The 27925-nt window shown below is 40.7% G+C and overlaps 1 protein-coding gene across 5 annotated transcripts in view; it reads left to right on the top strand.

The window, feature by feature from the left end:
- Positions 1-27925, top strand: part of PPP1R12C (protein phosphatase 1 regulatory subunit 12C) — a 73527-nt gene that overhangs the window by 36136 nt on the left and 9466 nt on the right. The window contains exons 4-18 of one of the 5 annotated variants that reach the window (XM_075189731.1): positions 2-161; positions 248-392; positions 2675-2749; positions 3427-3515; positions 4665-4804; positions 6560-6648; positions 10378-10560; positions 11721-11858; positions 13466-13560; positions 13839-13985; positions 15500-15590; positions 15700-15828; positions 17360-17447; positions 18589-18686; positions 26328-26383. In XM_075189731.1, coding sequence (XP_075045832.1) covers positions 2-161; positions 248-392; positions 2675-2749; positions 3427-3515; positions 4665-4804; positions 6560-6648; positions 10378-10560; positions 11721-11858; positions 13466-13560; positions 13839-13985; positions 15500-15590; positions 15700-15828; positions 17360-17447; positions 18589-18686; positions 26328-26383 — 1723 coding nt within the window. The remainder of the gene's footprint in view (position 1; positions 162-247; positions 393-2674; positions 2750-3426; positions 3516-4664; positions 4805-6559; positions 6649-10377; positions 10561-11720; positions 11859-13465; positions 13561-13838; positions 13986-15499; positions 15591-15699; positions 15829-17359; positions 17448-18588; positions 18687-26327; positions 26384-27925) is intronic. The other 4 variants (XM_075189733.1, XM_075189734.1, XM_075189732.1 and 1 more) reach the window with 4 other exon arrangements.

The raw sequence follows: 27925 nt of genomic DNA, 5'->3' as shown, positions 1-27925 counted from the left end.
GGTATAGATATCGAGGCGGTCAAGAGGGAAGAGGAGGAGGTGATGTTGCAGGACGCTCGGCAGTGGCTGAATGCAGGCAAAGTAGAAGATATCCGGCACCCAAAGACTGGCGCTACGGCCCTGCATGTGGCAGCGGCTAAGGGCTACATAGAAGTCATGAGGTGAGCTCGTGGCGTTTGAACATTTGTGTCACACGGTGTGTCTGGAACGTGGTAATGACGTCGTTCTGTCTTCACTCTCTGACCAGGCTTCTGCTTCAGGCCAATTTGGACCCAAATATGCGAGATAAAGATGGCTGGACCCCTCTTCACGCTGCCGCTCACTGGGGCGTGGAGGAGGCCTGTCGACTTCTTGTGGAACATTTCTGTGACATGAGTGCGCTTAATAATGTGGTAAGTCATCTGTGACTACTGGATCTTGTATATACTTTACGTACATAGGAAGATATTGGCGATATCCTGCTCTGTTTAAATATAAATGTAATTGTTTGTGCTTGCTAATGGTTGTGTGTGTTTGGGGATTTAGCAGTGGTATCTATTAAGTATCAGACACTTTATGGGTTTATATTATGCTGACCAGAGATCATGCTTATAATGACGTCCCTGAAGCCTTATAAGACTGACAGTCCCCAGATAATTCTACGCAGGAGGCTGATTGTCAATAAAAACCCCGTTAGTGTCTCTGCTAGTGGCAGGAACTGTCTTGTTGCTAAGCGTGCCAGTGGCACGCTTAGTGTCCTCCTCTAAGCATCATGTCCTATTGGCTGACAGGAAAGAGTATTGTCCGATTTTCTACAAAACTGCCTGTCACAGTAATAATGAGTGTTGCAGGACTAGTGACATAGGTGCAGCCGTATCTGAGGCTGATTTTAAAAATAAATAAATTGGAGCACACTGGCTCCTCCATTAAGGCAATAATGATCCATTTTTACAGGAGCTTTTGCCTCCCAAACTATTTAGCACCATACAACCAAAACATGCTCTCATAATAGAGAGCCATAGTGTGGTGTAACTCCTTTGTTTATGGCATTGCAATGCTTCGATACTGCCAAGGACCTGACTGATTTCTTCTGCGAGTTTAGGTCAACTTTTTTTATTTAAGGGATTTTTCTTTGTTTTTGTTTTTTTCTTCCTTTTATTACAATGCTATCTCACTTGTATGTTGAGTTTTGAACATCATCAGCCAATTAAACGTTATGTTTAATTTCCAATGTAATGCCATACTCCTCTTAAAAAATGTTACGTTTTATTCTGCGGGTAAAAAAATGATACTCCCTTTGTACGACTCTGGTGTGTTACATTCTTGTCTTCACTACGTTCATATATTTATAATTTTTATTTTAGAGGGAAGATTGCAGGCACCTTTTAGAATACGTGTCCTACTCACCAGTGTTAAAAGAGGTTCCATATATAGTTTTTTGTTTGTATACTGACAGTATTCTACAAATATGGCCTTTTAATGGTTTTAAAGGATATATCAACCCCACCACAACAGAACTGGTGGTACTGTGTGACATGCGGTGGTAGTCACTTTAACGGCACTGATTTGCCCGACACACTTTAGACCGGCTAAATAATAACGATGAGGGTAAAAGCGACAAGGTGGAAATATCCAATATCATGGTAGTGCTCTGACTGAAAACGGCGCTTTTAAAGCGGCAATGGCCGGACTGACCAACTGCTTTGCATTATACAGGCGGTCAGTCCAGCCGTTGCCGCTTTAAAAGCTGCGTTTTCCGTCAGACCATTACAACCAACGTCCCTTCTGACTGTAGATATTCGGGAATGGCGCTTTTAACATGTGGCAGTTATTAAAACTGCCGGATACACGAAGTCTATTATATGATAAGTGGATATTTCCATCTTGTTGCTTTTATCCTCATCGTTATTTAGCTGGTCTAAAGTTTGTTGGGCACACCTGTGACATGCACCCTAAGTCAGGCCTGGGCAACCTGTGGTTATTGTGAAACTACAAGTCCCAGCATGCCCTGCCAACAGTTGGCTGGCTATCTACTGGAAAAGCATGCTGGGACTTGTGGTTTAGCAGCACCTAGAGAGCTGTAGATTGGCTATTTCTTACCCTAGGTATTCCTACAGTCCAGCACTCACTCTGGTGGTGCAGTAGACACCCCCCACCCCCATGTTAACAAGGTGGGAGATTTGAAAAGTAATCAGAGCTTTGTTGCTTCCCCCACCACCACAGGTTTGCTGTTGTGAGGAGGGGGGCTCGTGACTTCTACACTTATGAGTAGACCTGTGCTTTTTCTCTTTTGTTTCAAGTATAAATATTTATTGCTGGTATGCGTTTTACTGGCGGTGGATGAGTCATCTAGGGTGAACTGGAGGTGTTAGAGTTCTAGAGCAGTCAGTCTGCATCTTACTGTACCTGCCACTGTAAGATCTCAGAATGCTAAGTGGTCTGTAACGTTCCATAGCAAAACTCCACAGAAGCGCGTATTAAGCTGTAACATGACTGCTCTGCTAATTGTAGCCAGTAAGAATGGACTAGTCTTATTCTGTAGGCTGCTATTTACTGTCACAGCTCATCTCTTGATGGGAGAGAAGGGCCCACGTACTCTCCCACGGACAAAGTGCGTCTGACGTTGCTGACGTTTCTCAAATCTTCCTTCTTGCCATGTGCTGCACTTCTTTCTCACCTGGTTATTTGCTTTTAGGGTCAGAGGCCTAGTGATGTTGCTGATGAGGAGATTGTTAGTCTTTTAGAAGAGCTGCAGAAGAAGCAGGAAGATGTAAGTAGCTGGTGCCTCTACAACTATTTGCTTAATTCTGTTTTGGAGGTGAAAAGTTAAAAAATAAAATAAAAAATAATAAAATATATATATTCAAAGGGGTTTTTCCCCTATGAACAGACTGTGAGCAAACTTGGGCGCTTGTTTCATTACTGCATGCTCTTTTCTTTATTTTTAAATATTTTTTTGTTTTTTCCCCAGGCCCACAAACGTGGCCAGATGAATGTCCTACTCCTCCACAAACTTGTCATACCTCCCCTTTGCTGTCAGTCCATGTCCCCAAGTTTCTGTATTGTTAGATGATTATAGCACTTCAATAACAGTATTTAGAAGATGATCCAGGCAAGCTAATCTCTGCAGTATCCTTGGTAACACTTTAATAGAAGCTTGCAACATGAATATTATATATTATTAATACATCATTTTAGGCAAATACAAAGTGAATATAAAGGTTGCTGTGTCTGTTTAAACATTATTTTAAGACCTGACTTGCTTTTCTAGAGGTTATTTTTTGCTAATTAAGTTTCCTGTTATACTTCATGACGTTGCCTTATTTATGGGTGAAACATGTCCCTCTTGTGCAGCAATTTCAATGGCAGAGACACCAAAGTGTATAAATTTGGGTGGCACAATTGGGAATATATATTTTATTTCTTGATTATAATTTTTTTTTGTAGTTACGGAGTGAAAAAGAGGCAAATCTGAAGCGAGCGGTCATTGACACAAGCATGGAACAACAGCCTTTAAATACTAATAAACACAGGAGGTGAGCTGGTAGGGTTATGTGCTATGATATATTGTGTGGTATTATTGCAGTAGTGCATTTTAGTGTTGCTATGTTCTAGACTTTTACAAATTGTGCATTTTGATTCATCATTGATTGGTATGTGCAATTCACCATCTATTACTTGACATGCTTTTTAATGGCACGATTTTGACTTCTGTAGTCACCAGTAGAATAAACAAATAGTGGCTCCGATTCCTGATTCTCCAGCTGCTGTAATACAATGGGACTTGGAGAGCCACAGTTTGCACACCTCTACTTTTAAAGCAAAGTTAAAATTAGTATTCGTTTCCTTATGGAAACCAAGCACTGAAAAATATTTTAGTTTTTAGTAGAGCATTAACATTAATGTTTTGCTCCAATAGTCATTCAGGTCAGTATATTGTTGTTGTGTTGTTGTTGTGGTGTTTTTTTTTTTTTTGTAATAAATACCAAATTCTTTAGAAGCACAGGAAACCAGTTCCGTTATTGTCTGCTGTGTCTATAGTCTAATGATACCCACTTTGAAAAAAATATTCATGACAGTACAGTATGTTATATTATGAATAAGAACCTCTGATCGTTTTAAGTGTTTTCAGTTTTTCTGTGTTTTAGTCCCCTCAGTCTGTTCAGGTGATGTCATACAGCAACATTACTGCTACGAGTACATTTAACCTGTCACACTGGAGTGAATCGGATCAGCAGACTGCAGCAATTTTGGAGCTATTTTCCGTCACTCTATTTTGGTGTTTAGCCAATGAACTATTCTTACTGTCAGAGTGCAGCATTTACATTGCTGTTTGACACAGCCGTTTGTTAGACACTTTCTGCCTATTCTTAGACCTTTTTTTTCCTTTGCAGATCTGACCCAGCTTTTCTTTTTTTTTTTCATTACACCTTTTATTTTGGTGCATTCTGTCAGTGACTCACTTTTCACTCTGAGAATTCTCATGTTTTTTTCTTCCTGTAAAAATGCTAAACATCTAGACAAGTAGCGATGGTGCTTTACAGATAGAACGGATACATGCCACAGTGGCCAGATGCTCTGAATTCTAGAAGTTGTAGGCAAGAGCTTCGCTATTATAAGCCTAAATCTCCACTGAAACATTGCGTTAAAATATAGCAGCTGAACCAGGCTTTCCCTGTTTGCAGAAGTTCTGTGTGTCGAATGAGCAGCAGAGAAAAGATATCTGTGCAAGACCAATCAAAAGAGAGGACAACGTTAGGGACTATAACTGTTGGAGATGAGGAGAGCTCTTCCAGCTCGGAAGAGGACATGGAGACCACCAATGGTAAGAGAACACTGATTTATTGTGTCTTCAAAGGAGAATTCCATCTATCCTACCACCTTCTGAACATCTTGTCCAGCACCTCCTCTTCCTGCTATCTTCATTTTCTCCCAGTTGTTCCTACTGTCTCTCACCACCTTTTCCTCTAGAATAGAGGTGGACCAAAGTCAGTCCTCAAGGGCTACCAACATTTCATGTTTCAGGTGAGTTAATCTGGGTTTTTACAGACCGAAACTATGAAAACATGAACTGTTTGTAGCCCTTGAGGACTGAGTTTGGACACCTCTGCTCTAGAATGTAAGCTCTCGCAGACAGGGTCCTCTCTACCTATTGTCCCATGTCTGTCTACTGTCTGACTCCCTCGTACGTTGTGTCATCATTTATTTATATAGCGCCACTAATTCTGCAGCGCTGTACAGAGAACTCATTCACATCAGTCCCTGCCCCATTGGAGCTTACAGTCTAAATTCCCAGACAGACAGACCCTAGGGTAAATTTTGATAGCAGCCAATTAACCTACTAGTATGTTTTTGGAGTGTGGGAGTAAACCGGAGCACCCAGAGGAAACCCACGCAAACACAGAGAGAACATACAAACACCACACAGATAAGGCCATGGTCAGGAATTGAACTCATGACCCCAGCGCTGTGAGGCAGAAGTGCTAACCACTAGGCCACTGTGTCATGTATTTTGCTGCACTCTGCGTGAGTCTCCATAGCATTACTCACACTCATCTGTGCTACTAATATGTATTACCTCTTCTATTTGTTACCAGCCTCGGTGTCCAGCTTTATGGAATCTGTGGCGCCTTATAAATAAATAATAAATTTGGGTTTTTTATCTCCCTTACGGAAGACAACACCTGCCATCACCAGCAGGTGGCGTGCTGCTTCCTGGTGCCTTCAGTCTTCCCTATATTAACCATTCACAAACATGAAACAATTGTACAATTCGCAGGTAGTGGTAAACGAGCTGGTGCTACAAATTAATCTGTTTTTAGAGAGACGTAGCATGTTTTCCACATTGACCTATTCCCAGATGGTAGTTTACATGGATTGCACTTAATTAGCAAATAATGGAAGAGCATAGTAATTTCATAACAATCTATTAGTGTGAGGTTCATTTTATGTTGCCCTTTTAGATAAACCTTCATGTTGCCCAGATAAATGTAGGATTTAGAGCTGTTTAATACTGTCATCTGCTGGCTGAATTGATGTATGTTCCTGTAACAGGGATCTGAGCTCTCCATATATTTACATAGTTGGGGAGGTTGGAAAGCAAAGTCTAGTTAAAACTGTAGCTGTGTTAATCCAGCTGAAGAAACAGCTAAACCCCAGCAAGTCAGCTGACAGTTCATCCAGTTCTTATAAATTCTACACTCAGGCTCCCGAATACTGTTATTAATATCTATTTATTTCTTGTATCAAAGGCACCCACACAAATTGTAGATCCAGTAAATTGGCTGTCACCACCTCCCTTGGTGTATAATTCTAATGTTTGACTGCCCCCACTGTAACGTACTGTTCCCCCAGTCAGTGGTTGTGTCCTTGTGTCTGCAAAGGAACGAAAAGATGAGTATAGAAGGCATTAAGATAGCTGCAAGCAAACAGTCTGTTGTATCTTCCTTTTCCTGTAATATTTCCACTATCTCACAACATAGTTACTGACTTGTACCAAAGTACCCTGTTAATAGATTCTCTACCTATGTACCCTAGGTTTACTAATATTACTTGTGTTTATTTTTGTTTCTGATTCCAGATGTTAAAATGAATGAGCAAGTGAATGAGAACGGGCTAATAGCAGAACCACAGAACAGTAGTCGGATACCCACGGCACCTGAGCAGCAGGTATACGACCCTGTTTGTAATGTGCTATGTTTCTGTGCAGTAAAATTCTTCATTACTTTTGGTAGCTTTTTTTTTTTTTCTATGTTTCCTTCGTCATGTTATTGCCTTAATCCCATTCCTACAGCACACTGTTGTGCAGAAATTATAAACGTGCAGATGTAATAGTTTTCCAATAATTGGCTTTTCTATAATTGGGTTTAAGGGGGATGTGCTGTCTTGCATTTTGATGATCTAAGATTTTTTTTTTATTTATTTTTTTTAGTTGACCTTTTAATGTTTTAGAAGTCATGGCTTCACCTGGGGAAGGGGTGGGGGTTCTTTTTCCTTTTCTGAGTCTTGGGATTTTTTTTCATAGTATTTCTAATGTTGCTAATTCATGAACAACTTTAAAAAGTTGAGTTAAAGTTTCATAATTCAGCCAAATTAAAAGAATAGTGATGGTAGCACCTTCCCATTTCTCACCCCCTCTTTATCCAACCTCCTTTTTTTTTTTAATAATATTTAAAAATAATTTGAACACATGTTTATGGTTTGATTTGTAATTGTTTATACATCTTGTTTGTACTATTATGATGATAAAACACAACTGTCCTCTTGAATAATTTCATAGCTTTTTGTGGCAGTCACTTTTATTTTGCAATTTTATGTATTGAATGTATTTAGGCTGCATGCGTTATTAGATCAAAACTGTCCTTAAAGTGTACCTGTCCTGACTCACCGTGGAGGCAGCCGTTTTACAAGCTGGAGTCTCAAACTCCCAAACTTTTTCAGTTCAAGGCACCCTTAGGATTTCCATAATTTTTTCAAGGCACCCCTAAGCCAAAATGATTGCCAAGTAGTCCCACACTTTGCTTACCACTGGCCCTGGCCGAGGCACCCCTGTGAGATCGCTAAGGCACCCCATGGAGCCTAGGCGCACAGTTTGGGAACCACTGAGCTGGACCCATATTCAAGATAGTATAACCCATTCGTTCTTATTAAGAACTAGTTATGTGTGTCTAGTAGTTCCTAGTAAATTGATAGGCTGCCTACAAAATGTATTTCTAGACTCTATGCCTCTTTAGTCCCAAGTATATTGTTAGGCTGCCTTGACATGAATTTTTGTCCGTCCGCTCCTCCACGTTGTGTAGGTGATGGGTGCTCTTTAAAACACCCAGCACAATTAATCCAATAATCTACCTGTTGATTGCAATTGGAGAGAAGGCAATTACCCCCTGCCCATGTTTCCCCAAGCACAGTGCATGCAGTTTTGGAGAATATCTATGGCCGGTGTCTATTGTTAATTTATTTCTGGAATTGTAGAACTTGGAACACACTGGAGATCACTGTTTTCTTTCTTTTTATTGGATAGTTGGCAGAAGATTTAGTGTAAAGAGCTGTAATGACACTTATACTCTGTTGTATCATGTATAAAATACTACACCAGATAAAATTGCTAGTTCTGGACCGATCTCTTTTCTGTCTTTGTCTTTCCCTTTCTGTCTCTAAACACTTCCCATTACTCCTCTTCCTGCCACCTTGTCCCTTCCATCTGAGGTGACTGGCTTGTCTTTTTTTGTTATACTTTTTGCTGGTTTCTTATCCTGTCTATTAATTTTCCTTTCCATTTCCCCCGCTATCCCACTTGCTCCCTTTTTTTGCGTGATTGTGCATTTGCGCCTGCTTGTGCGTGTGTCCTTTCATCCCGTCAGCCCCTTCTCACCTTTGTCACTCCCATCTTGCCCCTTGCTGGACCAGTAGGTCCCTCCATGTGGCGTCAGAGCTTGCGCAAAACCGGCATCATTCTGGTGCCCCAGAGAGGCCAAAAGGCTGCGGTGAGCATCATTTGTCTTGTTTGTAGTGTGTGCCCGTGCGTGTTTCATTTTGTATTTTCTTTTTCCCCTCCCATTTCTTTCTCCTGTTCCATTCTTATATGAAATGTATTTTTCTTTTCTTTTTTTCTTTTTTTTTTTATTAATCCCAACTGATTATTAACTGCTTAGTTGCTGGAGAGGGTTCCCCATGCCCCTGAATAGTTTGAGAAAATGAAATTTGTAGTTGCTCATTACAAGAAGTTAATGGACCCACCATCCTTCTTTAGGCGCTAATTTGTAGCACACAACCTATACAGAAATTGCCACAGCAGTCACTGACTGCATTACAGAACAACTTCTAGTTTGGACTGAAAGTAATCTGAATCGTATACTGAATGTAGTTGTAACCAGCGGCAGCAACGTGCCGGTTTCGCTCCGAGCATGCTGTCTTCTGCAGGTTGCAACAATCTGTTAGTGTTCTTATTAGAACATTCCTGTTTGTTTTTCCTCTGTCATTTAGAGCAAGTCTCTTCATTAACGAGTCACCCACATCCGCCTCTTTCAGTTTGCACATAGTATTTTTGATATGTGTGAGCATCTGTTTACGGTAGCTTTTTAAGGGAAAAAAATAACACAAAAATGTGAGCTGGTTCTAAGTGAGCATTTTGTTTAGATGATACAATTTTGGCAATTGCACCAGTTTGTGTATTAAATGGATATCTGCAAATGCAGTGCGACTTACGTCTGCAGAATGTTGCCATTTCATCTTAATGTAATAATTTATTCTACTTCTAAAACATAACTAAATTATAATGGGTTCTATGGGGGGAATTCAATTGGCCTCGTTACGAGTAAAAACGCAGTCTGCGCATTATTACGGTAATTTTAACGCTGGGTTAAAACTACAGTAATAATGGTAATAGTTTTAACGCCGGTGGAATTGAATTCTCCCCTACATGGTTACAAAATGCCCTTTCTTTTAAGAACAGTTTGCATTTTAAATGTTTTTTTCTTTTATGGATGTAGTGTTTCCCCATCCAGCGGACTTGTACGTTGGTGTATGTGTGGTTTATTGCTTGTTTTCTGGTTATCCTGGTGCAGTTGAGTTTGTACATTTCAGTTCCTATCACTCCCTCTTGCTTCTGATCTAATTTTATGCACTGATGATTTATTATGTTAGCCGAAATGTATTTAATGCTAGCAATTAAGTTACTTTGTCCTCTCTATGGGTCATTCCAGGTTTCTAATCTTGGTTCTTAGCATTTTTGCTCTGTGCTCATTCACCCACAAACACTGGGACAATTTATATAGAAATGCATGGAAACTAATGCGGGCTTTGTCTTTTTTACCAGTACAATCGAATATACAGGTAGTACGCATTGACGCAGGAGAAATGCAGTGTGATGCGCTCTAACCGTTAAAGTGCAGCTTTAAAGTTTTAGAAAGTAATTGTGGGAGCAGGTCTTAATTGTCCCAGAAATGTTGTTTATATTTATTGTGCTTTTACGAACCTGTGAAAAGCACATTAATGCAACAGAAGTATGAATAAGCCTTTATTGTATTTTGAGGGGCATGGCAGACAGAACAGAAGCCATTTTTCTTTTCTTTTTGAGAAAAAAAGCTATTAAACTCCTTATGTTACATTTTTGAAGACCATCAACCATTCCTATGTTTTTTTTTGTTTGTTTTTTATATATTGCAGAAGTACAGTTTTTACTATAGAGTTGTCACACTCCCCATAGGCATATTCTCTTTAACTATGTCAATCTACGCTCCTGGCTGGCTTCAATATCTAGTGCATCGTCCCATTAGGTTTTCCTGCATTGCATCCTCTAAAACCAGTGGTTATGTGTCAGAGGGGTGATTTTAGGTGGCAAACTCAGACCGGTCCAGCAGAAATCCCCGTACATTACATACCCTTCTTCCATGTCTGTAGTTCACTGGGGCACCAGGCAGCATCACAGAGAAATGTCCACTCTCCCTTTCCAACTTGAGGGCAGGTTTACGGAAAACTGGCAGCTTCGGCGCTCTGCAAGATGCCAAACTAGAGGACAATAGCTTCAAAGAGCCTGGAATCAAGCGCTCTGCTTCCAGCCCCCGTTTGGACACCCAAGAGAGGGTGAGCAGTTCATTCATTTGATTCTGTTGTTCAATTAAGGAAAGAGGGAAATACATTTCTACAGGCATTCTCCTAAAACTATTTTGTGTTTTTGTTGGGGGGGGGGGGGGGGGCACTTATTTTAAAAAAAAATAAAATTGATCTTTGCTGGTCTTCAAAAGCTCTGCCTCGAGTCCACCGGTCCTCGCAGATAAATGTTGTGATTACTATATAGCATTGTTGGGGAGATGGGTTATCAAGAAATAAAATCCACGCACAACTCCCCAACACATAGCGGTCAGCCAGTAACAAAGACTACTGCCTGCACTGGGGAGGTGTGGAATTGGTCTTGTTAGATGAGATCTCTGAATTTCACAATAGATATATATTGAAGTGTGTCGCATCGGTCGGCTCCATTGCTTTTACAGACCAGTCACTATCTATCGTCTAAATTTCAAAAGGGAATTTCCACCATGGAGGGATGTTACAAAGACACATTGTACCGCTCAGAGTCCAACCCCAACTTGCAGCATTTGTGCAGTGTGGGGCCGATGGCTGCTATGTGGGACCATTACATGGGACCATGCTTTTGTAGAGCGGGTGGATGGGTAGAAATACCAGCCAGCACCTGGCTAGCTGCGTCACTCATCTGTCGTTTAATGTCAGTGCCTCTGAATTGTCTGTCCTGCTGCAGATTTAGTTACTGAAAACTTTCTATGCAACTAACACACTAATTCTGACAACTGCTAACGCTAATTTAATAAAACAAAGTAAAATAGAACATGGCACTTGTTAAGCTGTAAATACACCCACAGCCTCTCTGGTGGTTGTCCCTTTTTAAAGATGTTCTGCATTTAATTTACTTGATTGTGATCTTGTGTTGGGATTTCCTCTTTTTTAAACTGTTTTTAAGATAAAGCAAATTTAAGTTAATTGTAAAGCGCTACGGAATTTGCTGGCGCTATATAAATAAATGATGATGATGAATTAGTTTGTTTCCTTTGGGGATGTATTTAATTCATATAAATGGTATACTATGGTTCAACATGTGGCATTAGGGATTGAATGTTTTAAAATGCCATAGAAGCTTTTATTTTTGTTGAAATGTACTTGGTTGTAAATGCGATGTCATTTCTTGGAGGTGTTGGTCAGTATTGGTTACACAGGTGTCCTCTGTTTAGCTCTCTGAGAAGCCAGACATTTGGACAATACTGCAGAAGTGGAAGAGCCACGTAGATGGAGCCGCAATGAGAAGCAGCATAGCTGCATTCAGCAAACATTTATGCAGTCAGCTGGAAGACAGCTCAGCAGTGGCAGTGGTAGGGCTATACAAATAGTAGTATTAGTATAGTAGTAGTTGTTTCGTGGCAGCAACATGAAAACTGAGCCTGCTTTTAGAAGGGTAAATCTGTTTGCCTTGTAGTTGATGTATATTGCAGAATAATTGTACCCTATACACAGAAGTGCTATGTCCTTTCTCTACTTCCCTCTCAAGTGTACCTGATGCTTACACAATGGAGGCAGGCTGTTTGTAGGCTAAACCAATTGTCATGAGAATGAAGCCTATCCATTGACTATGAACTGGTGATGTATTGGCTTCTGCCTCCGTAATGTCACTGATTAATATGATGGATAAGTGTATAGTAGAACATGTTCTTATGCTTTCCAGGGAAAATGTATTTATGCAGAAGCAGATTTTAGTTTGAACAATTTTTTCTTTCATTGGTAAAGAGGAGAAAAATAACAATATTAGTTCATCTGTACATTGATGGCACATTCTTTTCCTATGGTATGAATCCTTGAGGACCATGCACTTAATACGATTTGAGGAATGTAAGCTTCATGTCCAGATTAAATTTCTTTTTGTAGCACTTGGTAAACAGTTAGGCAGAGGTGCTCAAACCCAGTCCTGAGTCAAGAGCTACCTACAGGTCAAGTTTTCAGGATGTCTGTCTGTAGAAGCAGATGGGAAAATTACTGACCCAGGAAAATAGATTACCGCACCTATGCACGATTAAAGAAATCCTGAAAACATGAGCTGTTGGTAGATCTGGAGGACTGCCAAATATGGAAATACTTTTATTTCTTTATTTTATTGTGCAGGTTCTTATAACTGCTGGTTCAGAACATATTACTTTTTAAATGAGTTATGCGGTTGTATTTTGATGCTGTTCTAGTCAGGGCCGGCAGAGCACTGTAAGCTCGGTATGAGGGTGCCATGCTCACTGGAGCGCCTCGCCTCGCCTCGCCTGCACAGAAAATATATATTTTTCTTTGGCATGGGCGATATACCCCCTTAAGATCCAGAATAAGCGCGAGGTAGGGGCAGCGAAGCCCCCACACTTCAGCAGGTGCCCAGCACCAGCCCTGCTTATAGTGATGTCCTAGGTAAATGTTTTGGGTAAACCAGCTGTTAGTTGACAGGGCAGCTGTGCAGTAATCCTGTGTCTCTTGTGCCCTCACCCCCACCATTATCATTTATATTATATCTATATGAGGGAACGGAAGGTAGAACAGTTAGCGGTCTGTCTGTCACAAAATAACAGCAAGTTGTCTGGTAATTTTGGAGCCACTATAGCCAGAAGATACATATATGGGTTTTATGAGATTAAGGATTCCAGAATAGTAGTCCATCTCTCCTAGAACATGTTCCCTGTGTTATATCTCAAGTTGATGGACTAAAAAGCCAGCTCCATATAAGGCTTAAAACAGTAGGTGTAATCCAATTTAGCATTCTGGAATATGACAAAGTAATGGAAACTGCCCCAACAGTGTATTGGGTGCCATGTGACTGGCTGTTTGGTTTATTTCACATTTTTAGATGTCTGTGTTCCTTCAAAACCTGTGGACAGTTTGTTGTTTTTTTGTTTGTTTTATTTTGTTCTCTTTATGTTTTTTTATGCACTAATTTTTCTTCATCTCTTAGAATAAAGAGCCACGTTTGGCTCGTATTCTGCCAACGCCAACCAGAAGGATTTTTAGCCTCCTAGAAACAGATCCTCTGCAAGATGCCAAGAAAGAGTGAGTATTGGTGTTCTCCAGCCCAGTCCATTGTCACGTCTCATGTTCATGTGTGTCTGATCCACAGAGCACGCAACACTGGTCATTCTTTACTTGTATCCTGTTTTTCTGTAGAACTTCTCAAATTTACTCACACACGTCTCTCTCTTCAAGCTGTACTAACTTCTAAATTTGTGTTTTCATTTCTGAAAATGGATTGTAAAGTCTCACATAGGAGATTTGCTAACAATCCCTTTTTAAGAAAAAAAAAAAAATGTCTACTTCGCTCATCTTAATAGAGACATAGAAGGTGGACTACAGATGAGACTTGACATGGTTCCCACCACACAATTGCACACAAACACCTTGTCCAGCATGACTGCCACTTCCTCCACCTCGTCCTCCTCCAACACAAGCACCAGTCCCGACTCCAAAGATAAGCGAAGGTAAGACACTTCTCACCTGCATGCCACCTATTTCTCCTCCGACCTCTTCCAGCTTCCAATGGTATTGGGTCACTTGTGATGAGCACCGTGTGTTCTAGTGAAACATGCTGAATAGGATTACTATATTTCATACTTGCCAACTCTCTCTGAATATCACGGAGACCCCCTGAAATAGGGGTGATCTCCCTCCTTCCCTGAAGAGTCTGGCATTCTCCCTGATACTGAGCCAGTACAAGACGTGGTTGGCTTCGCCATCTGTGGCATGATGACACAGTTCAGAAATTGTGTCCTATGTCCATGTATTGATGCCTATGGAGGTGGCCATTTTCATGGAGACCAAGATTTAATCAAAGACTGACAGTTAAGACAACATGACTTCAGTAATGGAGACAGAAATGTAAAAGACACTTCAGTCTCTAGAGATTCATTAGCTGCTTTTCTTTAAGCATAGTTGCCTACTCTCCCTGAATGTCCGGTAGACTCCTGCATACCTGGGAGACCTTCCGGGAGAGCAGAGCGACCTCCTGGTTCTCGTCCCCACAATAGATAAGTGGGGTGTTGGGGGGAGGAGGGGGGGGGGCTTAATGAGGCAAATATTGCGTCATCTTAGACCCGCCCCCTGCTGTAATTGGCCAAAATTGTGAGTCATTTAGGGTGCGAGGCCAAAATGATGATGCGCTTCGTCAAGCCCCGCCCCTGCACGCCCACCTCCCCCGGGATCTCCCTGAAGCCAACGAGGAAGAGTTGGCAAGTATGCTATATTTAGAGGTTCAAATTAAAGGGGCATATTCAATTAAGCTCAAAGTGCCTCCGGAATGGACCCGAAGGCACTTTGTGTTACCGCAACATGGCGTATTTCCCTTCATCCACCCAATAGGATTGTGAAGGAAAATCCGCGATGTCGCGGTACCGTATTGACACCTTTTTTGCACAGCCGCAATGTGCCGGCTTAATTGGATATACCCTAAAGTGTCTTTCATCAAAGGCATAAAGATGTGTTACCTGGAGTGTTTGTACAGTAAATATATAAGACCTTTATACTACCCACCTAATCGTCTTGAATTTGCATCATGTATAACCGGTTTCATATACATTAATCAGCAAGTGCTACAACATGGCAGCAACATACGCAAATTTTGACATTCATTAGCATCTGTAGAGCTTTCAGGAAAGCTGGGGGCCGCAAATAAACTTTGAAGAGCCACATTTGGCTTGCTGGTTGGACAGGCCAGCACTATTTTATTTATTTTTAGTTTTTATTAAAGGTCTGCAATACTGACATTGCCCGTGCTGATTATGATTTGCAGTTGGTTTGCCGAACTCTGCAAACATGTCTGGCCCGTGTGCGTGCCGGGTAGAAAATGACCTGCTTTTAATAGTGGCTTTGTGAATAATTGTAAAGCGCTACGGAATATGTTGGCGCTATATAAATAGATGATGATAATGAATAGATGCATAAAATGAACTGTAGTGGAGAACCCGACTTCATTTCTTATGTATACTATTTTCAACAGGTCCTATCAAACTCCAGTCCGTGATGAAGAATCGGAATCTCAGCGGAAAGCTCGCTCGCGGCTTATGAGGCAGTCCAGGCGTTCTACTCAGGTGACCTGCTCGCTTCCTAGCGTCTTCCTGTGGCTGGTGCTCCTGAATCCATATGGGTTTTTTTTGGTTTGCTTCTAGACGACTTCTCAAATATTTTTTCTCTAATTAGGGTGTCACGCTCACTGACCTCAAGGAAGCGGAGAAGACACTGGGGAAGTCTGTGGATACTTCTCCATCGATTGAGCAAAAAGATGATTTGAGAGAGCAAGCTGACAAGGAGCAGCCTCTGCAAAACGCGGTTAGTGCATAAACCTTGGCTATGTTCCCCCCGAACCCCCCCACCCCCCCCTTGTGTGTCAAGTGATTCAACTTTATGTAACCTTAACTTAAGTCTACATGTTTCGCGGTGTTTGAAACCGGATTACAACCATTTGTTGATTGCTTTAGTAAAATACGTCCTTGGTTTATGCTATATGAAAAATTAAATAATGTGAATGTGTGTGCAATTTGATCATTTTTTTTCATATATATATATATATATATCTATCGCTCTTTATGATACAGTGGGAAGTTCTTGCCCTTATTATCTGTAGTACATGGTATTGTGGATCTTAACCGGGTATTTCAGTGGCAGTCTATGCTACTTTAAAACCTCTCCATCATATGCATAGAGAGAACATGGATACAGGGGTGGGGAGACCTCCAATAAATCAAGTGCAATTTTAAACAATAGGATAATTAATGTATTATAAATTACACTTAATATTTTTGAGTGCTTTAAGGCATGGTATCGCTATTGTCTATATTGAATGATTTAGGTTCTTAGTGGTCGAACAGTGTTTTGTCACTATGATGTCCACAATGGTTCTGAAAGATCAGCTAGGCTGTAGAGTTTCATATTCTGCATTTCGGAGGAAAAATTCTACCTCCTTCCTCAGATACAGGAAGACTCCTAAAGAATAGAGATATATTGAAGGTAGACTGATTTGAGTTTGTACACAAGCATTTCCAAATTGAATGCAACTCAAGAAAACAGTTGCGGGAAGTGCTGCAGCTTAGAGATCTCTTTTATTTCTATGCTAAGCTGATCACACCGACCGCAGTGAAATACACATCTTGGAGGATAATGCTGATATTATTTTCTTGCGGTAAACTCTGCACAAGTGTTTTTTTGCAGCTCAAGGAAACGTGTGGTGGAGCCCTATGGACATTGTTTGTACCACTGTGAAAGAAATTGAAATTTTACTTTTACATGTTAATATCTATTGCAACACAATCCTTATTTAAAGGAATTTAACATCATACAATTTATTGCTTATTTGTTCAGAGAAATGAATATAATAAACAGGCTGTGATCAGTCTTAGGTGGTTGTTGCCTTCCATTTGGGGTCAGTCCTTGCCCCCTAGAGTGCCCTAAACAAAAGCACTCTAGACCAGTGTTGGCTAACCTGTGACACTCCAGGTGTTTTTGAAACTACAAGTCCCAGCATGCTTTGTCAATATATAGCAGCTTATTGCTGGAAGGGTATGCTGGGACTTGTAGTTTCACAACACCTGGAGTGTCACAGGTTAGCCAACACTGCTCTAGACCAAGGTAACTTTTATAGGTACCACTTTCTAAAAGGAAAGGACTGTAACAAAGTTTTTATACAGTCATCTCTTATTATGTCCGTTACAGGAACACAAAGGGAAAATAAATAAATGGTGTTCGTTTGACTTTATGAACCAGAGCAGTGTCTCTTCATGATGACTGTTCACATTACAGGATCGACATCATGACCACAATCAAATGGGTTTGTAGTGATTTTAACCTTGTGTCTTCAAAACAGGAGCTGCTCAGAAGAGCTCGGTTAGCGGTGAACACGGACACTGTCTCCTCTGCATCTGTAAATACTGTGAATTCTCCAACAAAGAAAGGTCATACAGATGTTTTCATTGTGCTTCTTTGTTTTATAGTGTGGTATTTATTAAGCTTGTTGTTACACTCAGCTAAACTGTGATCCTGACATCCGTAGATTGATGCCATAGTAAGAGAAGGTGGTTGGCAGCAGATAGCCTTTGTAGCCTACCTGCACCACTATGAGCCTTTGACAACAGCACAGAACAGAAGCCGCAGCCGTAGTTAAATAGTTGACGCAGCAACAACTGTGACCTTAACCTGCAAATGTACTTTGACATTTACATGACAACATGCAAACAAAACATTAACCCCAAACCAAATCTATGCAGTGCCCTAGCAGCAAAAAGCCGACGTTAAATCTACCATAATAATGGTAATAGTGCGCAGGTTGCGTTACGTTTTCAAGTAACGCGCCCAATTGATTTCCCCCCTAAATATTTATTTTTTTTTAAATTGCGCCTGTCTGCAGCGATTGGTTAAGACGTTTAATAGCTCTGCAAGCATTACTGTAATTTTAATTCTTATGGATGTACTCTGTTTGTAACCATGGGTTTTCCAACTTTAAATTTTACAAGTTCAAGTAAACAAATTGGTGTTGGATATTTACCTACACTAGGCACATCTCTGTCCATTTTTTGAATTTTCAACAGTAACTGAGCAAAGATAGTGAAAGGCATCTGTTTGTCTACTTTTTACACTTTCTAGTGTTTAGTCCTTTTTGTATTCTGTTTTTTCCTTTCACTATAATGACAACTCATAATTCTGTTTGTGCTTCACTGCATTTTATTGTTTTGATGCTTTTAAGCTATGTTGATATGCTTGGTTTATTTGTGTTCTATTATGTTTTGGGTTTCTTTTTGTTTTTAGTTTTGTTTTGTTTTTTTGCTGTATACATCAGGCGTATTAAGCCATCTTTAATTAACCGGTAAAATTCTACTCTTTACATCCAATTCTTGACCCACCAGCACCTCCGTAACAAACTGCACAGGACCTGGGCACCGTGCCTTCTTTATGTTTGAGGGGGAGGCTTTGTGCTATAACTTGGGGTCACTTCGGGGTTGTTCCTCTTAAACGTTGTGCTGTCTTTCATGCTATTATAAAAATTAGGTAATGATACTAGTTCTGCTCAACTAAATGTTTGTTTTTCCTTTACATTAGAACTTGAATTAGCTAGCAAAGAAGACGGTGAAACAGAAAACCACTTAACAAGAGACAGAAGAAGATGGCGGAAAGAGCAAAGATCAACAACCACAGGGGTAAGTTACTTAATGTGTACAGAAGAATGGTGACGGTTACCAGACATCACTAGTCTGTCCTCCAGCAGGAAAGAGACCTTTCCCAGTGTAGAGTGAGAGGTCTTGTGCAGCATGCAATTATCCACACAGTGAAGGTCATTTGCTAGCAATATGCAAATCAAATCGGCACTAAATCATAGCAAGAAAATTGGATGTTTGCTTTATTTGTCTAACGTGCTCTATACACACACAAGCTAATTCTTTGGTGTTGTATTGCATATTTAAGTCTTAGAACAACACTGATAAATAGGTTTGAGTGCATCTTTTCTAAACTAAAGTTACTAACAAATATAATTGCACATGTCTCATCGACGGGTGCTATAGGTTCTACTGCCTATACAATCGTAATAATGATTCAAGCTATATTAAGTTTCCTACAGTGTGACAGTGTATATATTGTACTTGTTCCATATATTAGCCTTGTTAAGTGGAAAATCAATTGGGTTACCATTTTCCTATACTGAAATGGCCTCATGCCTTAGTGATGGTATTGTGGCACTAGTTACTAGTGATTCTACATTGTGATGCAGGTTCAGCCAAAAATAAAAGCTGACCCACTGTGCTTAAGCATCAGATGCACCTTCATTTTACGTTGTTTGGGCTCATTAGCATTTTTTGTTTAACCAAGGACAGATACTTTTTTCCTTTTTTTTTTTTTACTGTGCATTCCAAGCACATCCATTAACATGCCTTGTGTTCCTTAAAACGCCTTTCCATATAACTCAATTACGTTTTACTGAACATGAACTTTTCAGAACATCATCATCATCATTTATTTATATAGCGCCACTAATTCCGCAGCGCTGTACAGAGAACTCGTTCACATCAGTCCCTGCCCCATTGGAGCTTACGGTCTAAATTCCCTAATATAGACACACACTCACACACAGGAACATACAGACACTCGCTAAATTCTGAAAATGAACATCTGTTTGTAAGAGGATGAATAGTGTTGAGTAGCCATTGAACGGGCTTAGTCTGCTTTATGGTATTGGATAATTGTTAGCAGGCTTATTTTATAAATGGCTTTGTTTTATATCTTAAAGCAGTGGCGGATCCAGGGGCTTGCTGCCGACAGCTGCACACTGTGCAGGTCCGTTCAGCAGTGACAGTATGCTGCCCGGCTGCTCTGATTGTGTTTTAGGACTGCACACTTTCACTGCTGAACGGACCTGCACATACGGTGCAGCCGCCGGCAGCCTTAGAACACAGAAAGGGGGCGGGGCCTAAATCCGCCCCCCCCCTAAAATCGCCCCGGGTAGGGCAAATGTCTGGGTCCGCCCCTGTCTTAAAGACATATTGGACTCCTTTTTTAGAGAAGCTTTAAGTATACAGTTGAGATGATAAAAGAAACGGGGTAGTAAACTTGCTGACAATATATACATATGTCTCTTACACATATGGTCTATGGTCAATGTGACAAATTAAAGTTTTTAAAGTCAATTTGTCAACAATTCCTAACCATAATGCTATTGATCCGAATCCACCAGTATCTGACGTTCACTGTTTTTATACAGGAAGACTTTAGACATATTGGCATGTTCAGGAAATGCAGCACTTTCATATATTTTACTTTATATGCTGCATGTTTGTAAGTCGATTGTAATTTGAGATATTGGAATGTGAATTGATGTCCTTGTGCCAGTTCTCATTTTCTTTAGCCAGTCGCCTATCCGACAAGGGTTACCTAGACTAGGACCAGCCTAGCTCTGTTGTTTTGGTGTATTGTTACTTTATGCTTCCTTTTTATATCATCTCTTTTAGAATGTGTATATTCGCAGCACTTGTCTTTGAACTCTTTATGCCACCCCGATTTTGCAAGCAAGTTAGTTTCTATTTGCATTTCAGGATATTTATTGGGTGTTCCGCAATTAGTAATTTGATTTTATATGCCAAGTGCATTCCATGTGGATGTCCCCACCCAGAAACCTTATGATGACATATATTTTGCTGACATGTATTCATAGCCTACCAGAGAGGGTGACGGCTAAACGTTGCATTCCATGTGCAAAAGAACAAACACTCGGGCCAATCACACGTTTTTGGTAGTTCCTATAATAGATCCTTCAATTTGCACATGGCTTGATTTCTAGCCAGGAAGGGGTAGTGGATACTGTCTCGTAACCTGTTTGGGTATCCCCCACCCTCTAAGAAACCACTTCAAATCTAAATATTCCTTTCTCCAAGCTCGACCTCCATTTGCTACCCTGCCCCATCCTACACAGATCCCTCCTCTTGGTCCATCTACCTCTTCCACTCTCTTCCTCCACCCCTACTGTCTCCGTTTACTTCCCTGCCCCTCTTGAATGTTGGTTCTCACGAGCTTGGCTCTCTACCTCCTATCTTTTTGTCCTCTTTGTAAGGTGTCCTTTGTTCTAGTTGTCTTCTAATGTAGTTGCTTTCTCTATTGTCTCTTCTTACATTGATTTAACCCTTATTTGTTTAATATTATGTTTATTTTTGGCTGATTGTTTGGCGCTTCAGATTCTGGTTTGCCTTATAAATAAACTGAGAATATGAAGAATGGGCTTCCTGGAGTAATTGTAGGACTTTTGGCCTTTCTCTTGCTCCAACCACCTGGGGTTTATCTGTATCGAGCGTTATTCAGTATATAGGTGGCTGACCACCAAGCAGAGACCTCTGTAAGGCATACTGACGCATCCAATGTAGACCAGCGGAAGCATTACAACAATGTCCTTCTGTGTATCTTGCATGTAAGTGCAGTTATTTGTTTGCTGGAGGAGAATCTGCCTGATTTGCTGTGTTGCAGCCAGATTTAGTTCATATGGAGCCTCAAAGTATTCGGTGTCATTTTTCTAGGACTCCAACTCTGTACCACCTTAGTTTTCAGCCTTGGCAGTGTTGATTGTTGACTGTTCTAAGACACATCACATTGCACAATTGAGAATTTGGAACTTTACCGGTTACCCATGAGATCCAGCCTGTGTTATCACGTGTGATCTGTTCTTCAGGTGTGTCAGCTGCAACTTGTCTGGCAGAGGTCATTTATTATGTTTATCTGTGTATACTTTGTACTTGTATGCACAGTGGCTGTATATGGTCTGTATGCTGACAGATGTCTGTGCTTATGACCCCATGACACATTGGGGCTGTGGATCCTCACATATCGGAGTGCCTGGCATAGTGTGGGGGTGTGTGGCAGCACAAATTTTATTGTCATATGTTAAATATATACGCTCAATTCAGAATACCTCCTATGGTGGCTATGTAGGATAACACTGATCTTTAGGTGGCATCCTAACATGCAGTGTTCTCCCCAGCAACTATTTCCCGGGTGCTCCAGCTGACTGTTTTTACTTGTCACCCCTGGCTCTGGGAGCCCATCAGAGTCCTATTATAATAGAATAAGACATTGCTTCTCCTATCAGAACAGGCACTATGTGAGCACTGCAGCCAGCAGTGTGTGTTAGACCACTGACCACCAGTCTGACTAGTCCTAGCATGTGTGCGCAGTACCCTCCAATATTTTTCATTATTATTACAAAGTAATACAGCTGCCCCCTCCCAGGCTGCTGCTTAATGCCACACGGCTAGCAAAATTTTCTGGGGAGAACAGTGCCGTGTATGTTCGCACACTAGAATGCCTCACATAGGGCATTGTATGATAGGTCCTGTTGACTCCGTGGTGCAGTGATAACCTGGTGACAAGTGTGGTCTCTTCCGCTGTCTGAGGAAAAAGCTTTGGTGGATTTGTCCAAATCCTTTAAAAAACTGCTGGATTGAGCCAGAACACCAAACTGAATATTTTTGGTACATTCCTGATGTATTAACTTGCGTGTACCGGTGGCTCATTTTATGAAGCACTAAACAGCAGAGGTGCAGTACAAAATGCTCGTTGATTGGGATATTCGCTTCAAATTGTGGAAATATGACTAGAATTTCCATCAATGTGCAAATGTGTATAGAGCAAGATGGCTGCTTTACAAGTGTGCACTGGCCGATGGGAGCTCAGCTGTGTGAGTGTTCCTTTCAAAGTGCAGGTGCGCTTAGATCTGTGGAGCTGTGCAAAGTGAAATGTCATTTTGTGGACCAAGATTAGTGACCTGAAATAAGTATCAGGACTTTGTCTGCGGAGGGGGCACACAGCTACTTCCACTCCATAGAAGGGCTTTATGCCCCAGTTCATAGCTTACTTTTTTATGAGATGCCTTTTCCTCTCCGTTCTTCTTCATGGCAGAAGCATGTTTCTTGGAGCACTTTGCATTTGGGACAGATTGTAAGAGGTAGAGGCGGGTGAGGGGAAGGTTACAGTAATCTAGACAGAAAATGAGCAAGTGAACCAAGGTTTTAGTGACTCACTGATTGAGGGTGGGGCAAGTTTTTCGGAGGAGAAGGTGACCGTATTGTAAGTTGGATGTGGCGGGTAAAGCAGAAGTCGGCCTTGAGGATGACCAAGTCCGTACTGGTGGAGAAAGTAATGTTGACTGAGGGAGATGTGGAGACAAAGATGATGAGCTCAGATTTAAATATGCTCAGTTTGAGGAAGCGTTGTCATCCAAATAGAGATGGCTGGAAGGCCACAGAGGATAGGAAAGAGTTCTGGGGATGATTCGGGTGTCATTTGCATAGTGGTGGCAGTGGATGCCGAAGGAATGTACGAGTTCGCCGAGTGGTATATGTATGTATGTGTGTGTATATGTATATGTATGTGTATATATATATATATATATATATATATATATATATATATATATATATATATATATATATATATATATATATATATATATATATATATATATATATATATTGTATTATATGAGAATGGGCCACTAGTTGGAGAGAGAGGTAGGGTCAACAGAGGGCTTCTTAAGAATGGGGGGTATGCTTAAAGGTCGTGGGGAAGACTTTGGCGTAGAAGGAGAAATTGGGTGCAGGCAAGCATTTGGTAATCTGAGTGGAGGCGCGTGCAGACAACTGGTTGAGGGGGCAGGTTTGGGAGAAGAGGAATAGAGTGAGGATCTCTTGACTCCATTGAATGAAGGAACTGAGGGTTGTGCGGGGTGGTTTGTCTGCTGAGGGGAGACTTCACAACCTACTTTACAGATAAAATTGACAACAACCATTGCAAAGTCTTGAGTGCTGCTGAGTAAATGATGATGATGACAATGAGAGGACTGGTGGTGGTTGGGCAGGGGGGCAGATAAGGGAATTTACAGTGGCAAAGAGGGGTTTGTTGGACAGACAGGAGATGAAGGCTTGATGTAGACAGTTCTAGTTTGGAGAGGTTTCTCCTGAATTGGCATGTACCTCAGCTGGTCAGGTCATCTAATTCCACAGGTGTAAAGGTGAGGAATTTTAGGCTGCACATTTACTGTGTGTCGGAAATGAGGTCCTCTGGGTTTCTTTTCTCTCTGGCTTATTTGGAAGGCATTATGTGAGGTCTCCTCATATGACTGTATTCTACATCCTTCTGTAGATTCACATTGACTTTTTGGTTTATGGGCGCACATGCTGCACATTCTACATGCATATAATGTATACTACACTGTGTTTGTGTGCTACTTATACTTGCACACACATACAATTCTGTGTGTATTACAATTGTTACATTTTTCCAATGCTGTCTCTTGATCAAAAACCTTGGCTTTATTAATACATAGGCCTACACGTCCATCCCATCTGCATGCTTGTTTTGGGGCATTGTTTGCTATGGTTTTGATGCAGATATCCCTGGTTTATTTTAGACAAGGTTTCACTGGGTTGTATTCGGTATATAAGCTGGTATAGTAAGGAAGGCATTACATTGAACTGTGTTCACCTTGGTACACGTGTCGAATATATTTCCTGTTGCTAATTGTATGGCTGTCATCTTCCATAAACATTCCTATCGGGTATAATCATAACTTGCACGGGAAAATGAATTTAAAACAATGCCTCATTGATGCGCTAAAGACTTTTGTGAGCTTAGTCCAGTACCATGTAGATTCATATCGATATCCTCAATTACCTGGATAGGTGTGTCTTGATACCTAGCGTATATCTTATTGGATGGTTATGCCTAAATAATTCTTTATTGTAGCTGATGGAGATTGCATTTGATGTCCACACCCCTAACCATAGGACAGTGGTTCGATATGGTCCAACATTCTGCACATAAGTGTATAATGCGCCTTTATAAGGACTCCTGCCTATGTGGTTTTCAGTTGTGTCAAGAAAAGGGCGTTTAGGGACTCTGCATAGTATTGGTATCTGCTCATGTCTATAGGTTATCAGAGATGCAGGATTCTGGTACATGCTGAGCAGCACTATGGCTCTTCTGTAAACCTGAACATGCCTGCTATTTCCTGTGTGCTACCCAGTCCCTGTTATTTATGGACACTCTTCACAGTGCTAAGTTCTGGGATTTTATTGATGTTGTGTGGACAGGTTTTAGTTATTTTTTTTTTTATTTGCTTTCTGCTCTGTATCAAATCCTTCTTTGATATGAGTTTTATACCTACCCTTAATAGGGTCATTCTGGTGCCTTATATTTCGTTATTTAATGTTACTAGACCTACCAGCTAGAAATACTTTTATAAGAATATTTAGTATCCTCTGTGTCTGTTTTTTTTTGTTTTTTTGTTGTTTTTAGTATGTTGTGATAAAATATTACATTTCACCAGACATGCTGATATGTCATCATGGTGCATCATGTATGCTGTGTCCCATGATTACTTTACAGAGACATGTAGTGACTGCTTCTCAGATCATGTTGCTGCTGCTTTCAGGTCCATCCATTGCGCTGAGCATTACACAGGCCTAACATCCTTGATTCTTGTTTACTTGCTGATGGTGTTAACGATGGACATACTTAATATGCAGGTTTGTCCTTTGTGTGTAGTCAAGTTGCATTAACTCAGTGTAGTGACCTTTAGTTGTCTAGTCACTAAGCGTATGGTTGTATAATGTTACAGTACTGTATTATAATGCACATTCCTTTTTATAGTGTGAGCAACCACTGACGCCAAGTTGCTTCTCTGTATGCCACAAAGCAATATTCCCTAAAGTGCCACTAGAGGGCCCCCTTACACAGCTGTGTAACTCTTATGAGCTGCTTCCATATTTCAAGAATCTTTGAGGTGATCAGTTAAAGAATCGCCTGGCGGGTGCGTTCCTCTAAGTCAGTGTTTCTTGGTTCCAGTCCTCACACCTCCCCGATGGTTCGTTTTCAGGATTTCTGCCTGTGGAAGCAGGTGGGATGATTACTGGCCCAGCCAAATGGATTAACTCACCTGTGCACGATTAAAGAAATCCTGAAAACATGAGCTGTTGTGGAGATGTGAGCACTGAAGCTAAGAAACGCTGCTCAGTTTTTTTTAGATTGGGCTTTGCTGGCTTTGACTAATATATAAAGAGAATAAACAGGTCTATAACTGGGGCACTGCATCCATGCCTTCTTTGCAAATATTGGATTTGTTTATTTTGTTGACACCTTTGAAGGTGGATCACCCCTGCAGAACAAAGCTTTGTATTGATGAGTCACCCCTGCAGGATGGCACAGGAATGAGACACTGTAGTGGATCAGCACGTATGTGACTAAAGTACATTCAACTCATAAACTGCACATACATAAATCATATAACTATATTGTTTTTACAGGTGGTGGACAATGAAGACACAGAGACTGTAAACCACAATGACACATCAGGGCACAGGTAATTGTCTTGGATTCTTGTGTGTTGTATACTTTACTATGTTCCGATGGCTGCTCTCTATTAGGAGTGTATCTAATAGCTGTCGTCTTTACACTGCTTATATTGCCTTTTCCACACTGTATAAAAGCTAGCAATGTGGGCGTGATCTGTGTGCGCTGCATGTGGTGGTTGAAATGGGGCGTTATTAAACATTTAAACCAAATTGTCAATACACTTTATTGAAGTATTTTTTTGAAGTGCAAATCCGCTAGATAGGTTGTCAAGTTGTTGAAGTATCTTGTTGTTTAATGACTAGCCTAACTAGGATATCTTTTGCCCAGGACCCCCATAGTTCCTGCTGTAGTTACCCCTGCCTCAGCCAGTTATTACTCCGTTCTAAAGGGATTGACAACTTGGAGAAGTTTGAATGAACACAGCAAACAGTGTCAATGTGTAGACCGTTTTATCTTGTGGGGGGTAGGCTTAGACAGCGTTCCTCATTTGAAAAATGTGCAGGAGATGCAGCATGTTAGATACACCCCTGCCAATTTTGCCCTACCCAAACAGATAAAGTATATGGGTTACAGTTGCGTAATAGGCAGTCCCTGGAGTTGGACTTTCTCCTTAACATATCCACTGTAATTCTAATTTAAATAGCATCTGCTGACTACACTCAGTAGGCCTAGCCAAATCGTATGCTCAGCTAATATTCTTGACAATGCAGCCGAGCAATTCAGTAGGAGCCACTTATTGGCCATAATTCACGAGGCACTTGTTTCATAAGTGAATCGATGAGCTGCATTCTCATTGGTCTAGCCTACAAAGTGAGTCTTGTCAGTGTGGGTAGGCCATACGTGCTTTTATATATCCCTATCAGGTCTTCACTGCTCTCTTTTATAGAACTGCAAACTTGCACATTATAGCTTTAAAGCAAAGAACTTCAGTCACTCACCATGCTCGAATTTACTAGTTGTTGTTTTTTTTGTTTCTTAAAATAAACCTTTTGGTATCGGTGTGACTATATTTAATACTCAACTGGTGCAATCTGTACTACAAATACATATATGCATTGTCAGCCTTTATTGTTTGACAAGTATGAAGACAGCTATACAGCACCTTAAACATTTTGTGACACTGTTACATCAAACTGTTTTGTGAACAATACCAAGTTTATTCACGTGTGTAATTTCCATTCTTTGCACTTCCCTTTTATGTCTTAAAAGAGATCTGTGTCCATTGTATACTTACGGTAATATTTTTCGCACACTTTTAATTTCCCTATGGTTTCTTTAATCTTTTAACCTTCATGGTTATGAGTTCTCCTTCTTAGCAGCCCTGTTGCAGTAACTTACCATGCATGGAAACCTAGCTATCAACAGAAATATTGTTATTGATGATTGTCAGGGTCGGTGAGGGCTCTTACATTATGCAAGTGGGATAAATCTGTTCCTTTTATGGAAAAGGCAGCATATTACTAGACTTTGAATCACTGCAAGTTTAACGTGAATAACTGTAGTATGTGTATAGTCTAAGTATCGGGTCATAGCTGATTGAGGACACTTG

Source organism: Mixophyes fleayi, chromosome 11, assembly GCF_038048845.1.
Source record: "Mixophyes fleayi isolate aMixFle1 chromosome 11, aMixFle1.hap1, whole genome shotgun sequence".
Taxonomy (NCBI): Eukaryota; Metazoa; Chordata; class Amphibia; order Anura; family Limnodynastidae; genus Mixophyes; species Mixophyes fleayi.
The sequence above is the reverse complement of the archived record's forward strand: the minus strand, read 5'-3'. Positions and strand labels throughout refer to the sequence as shown.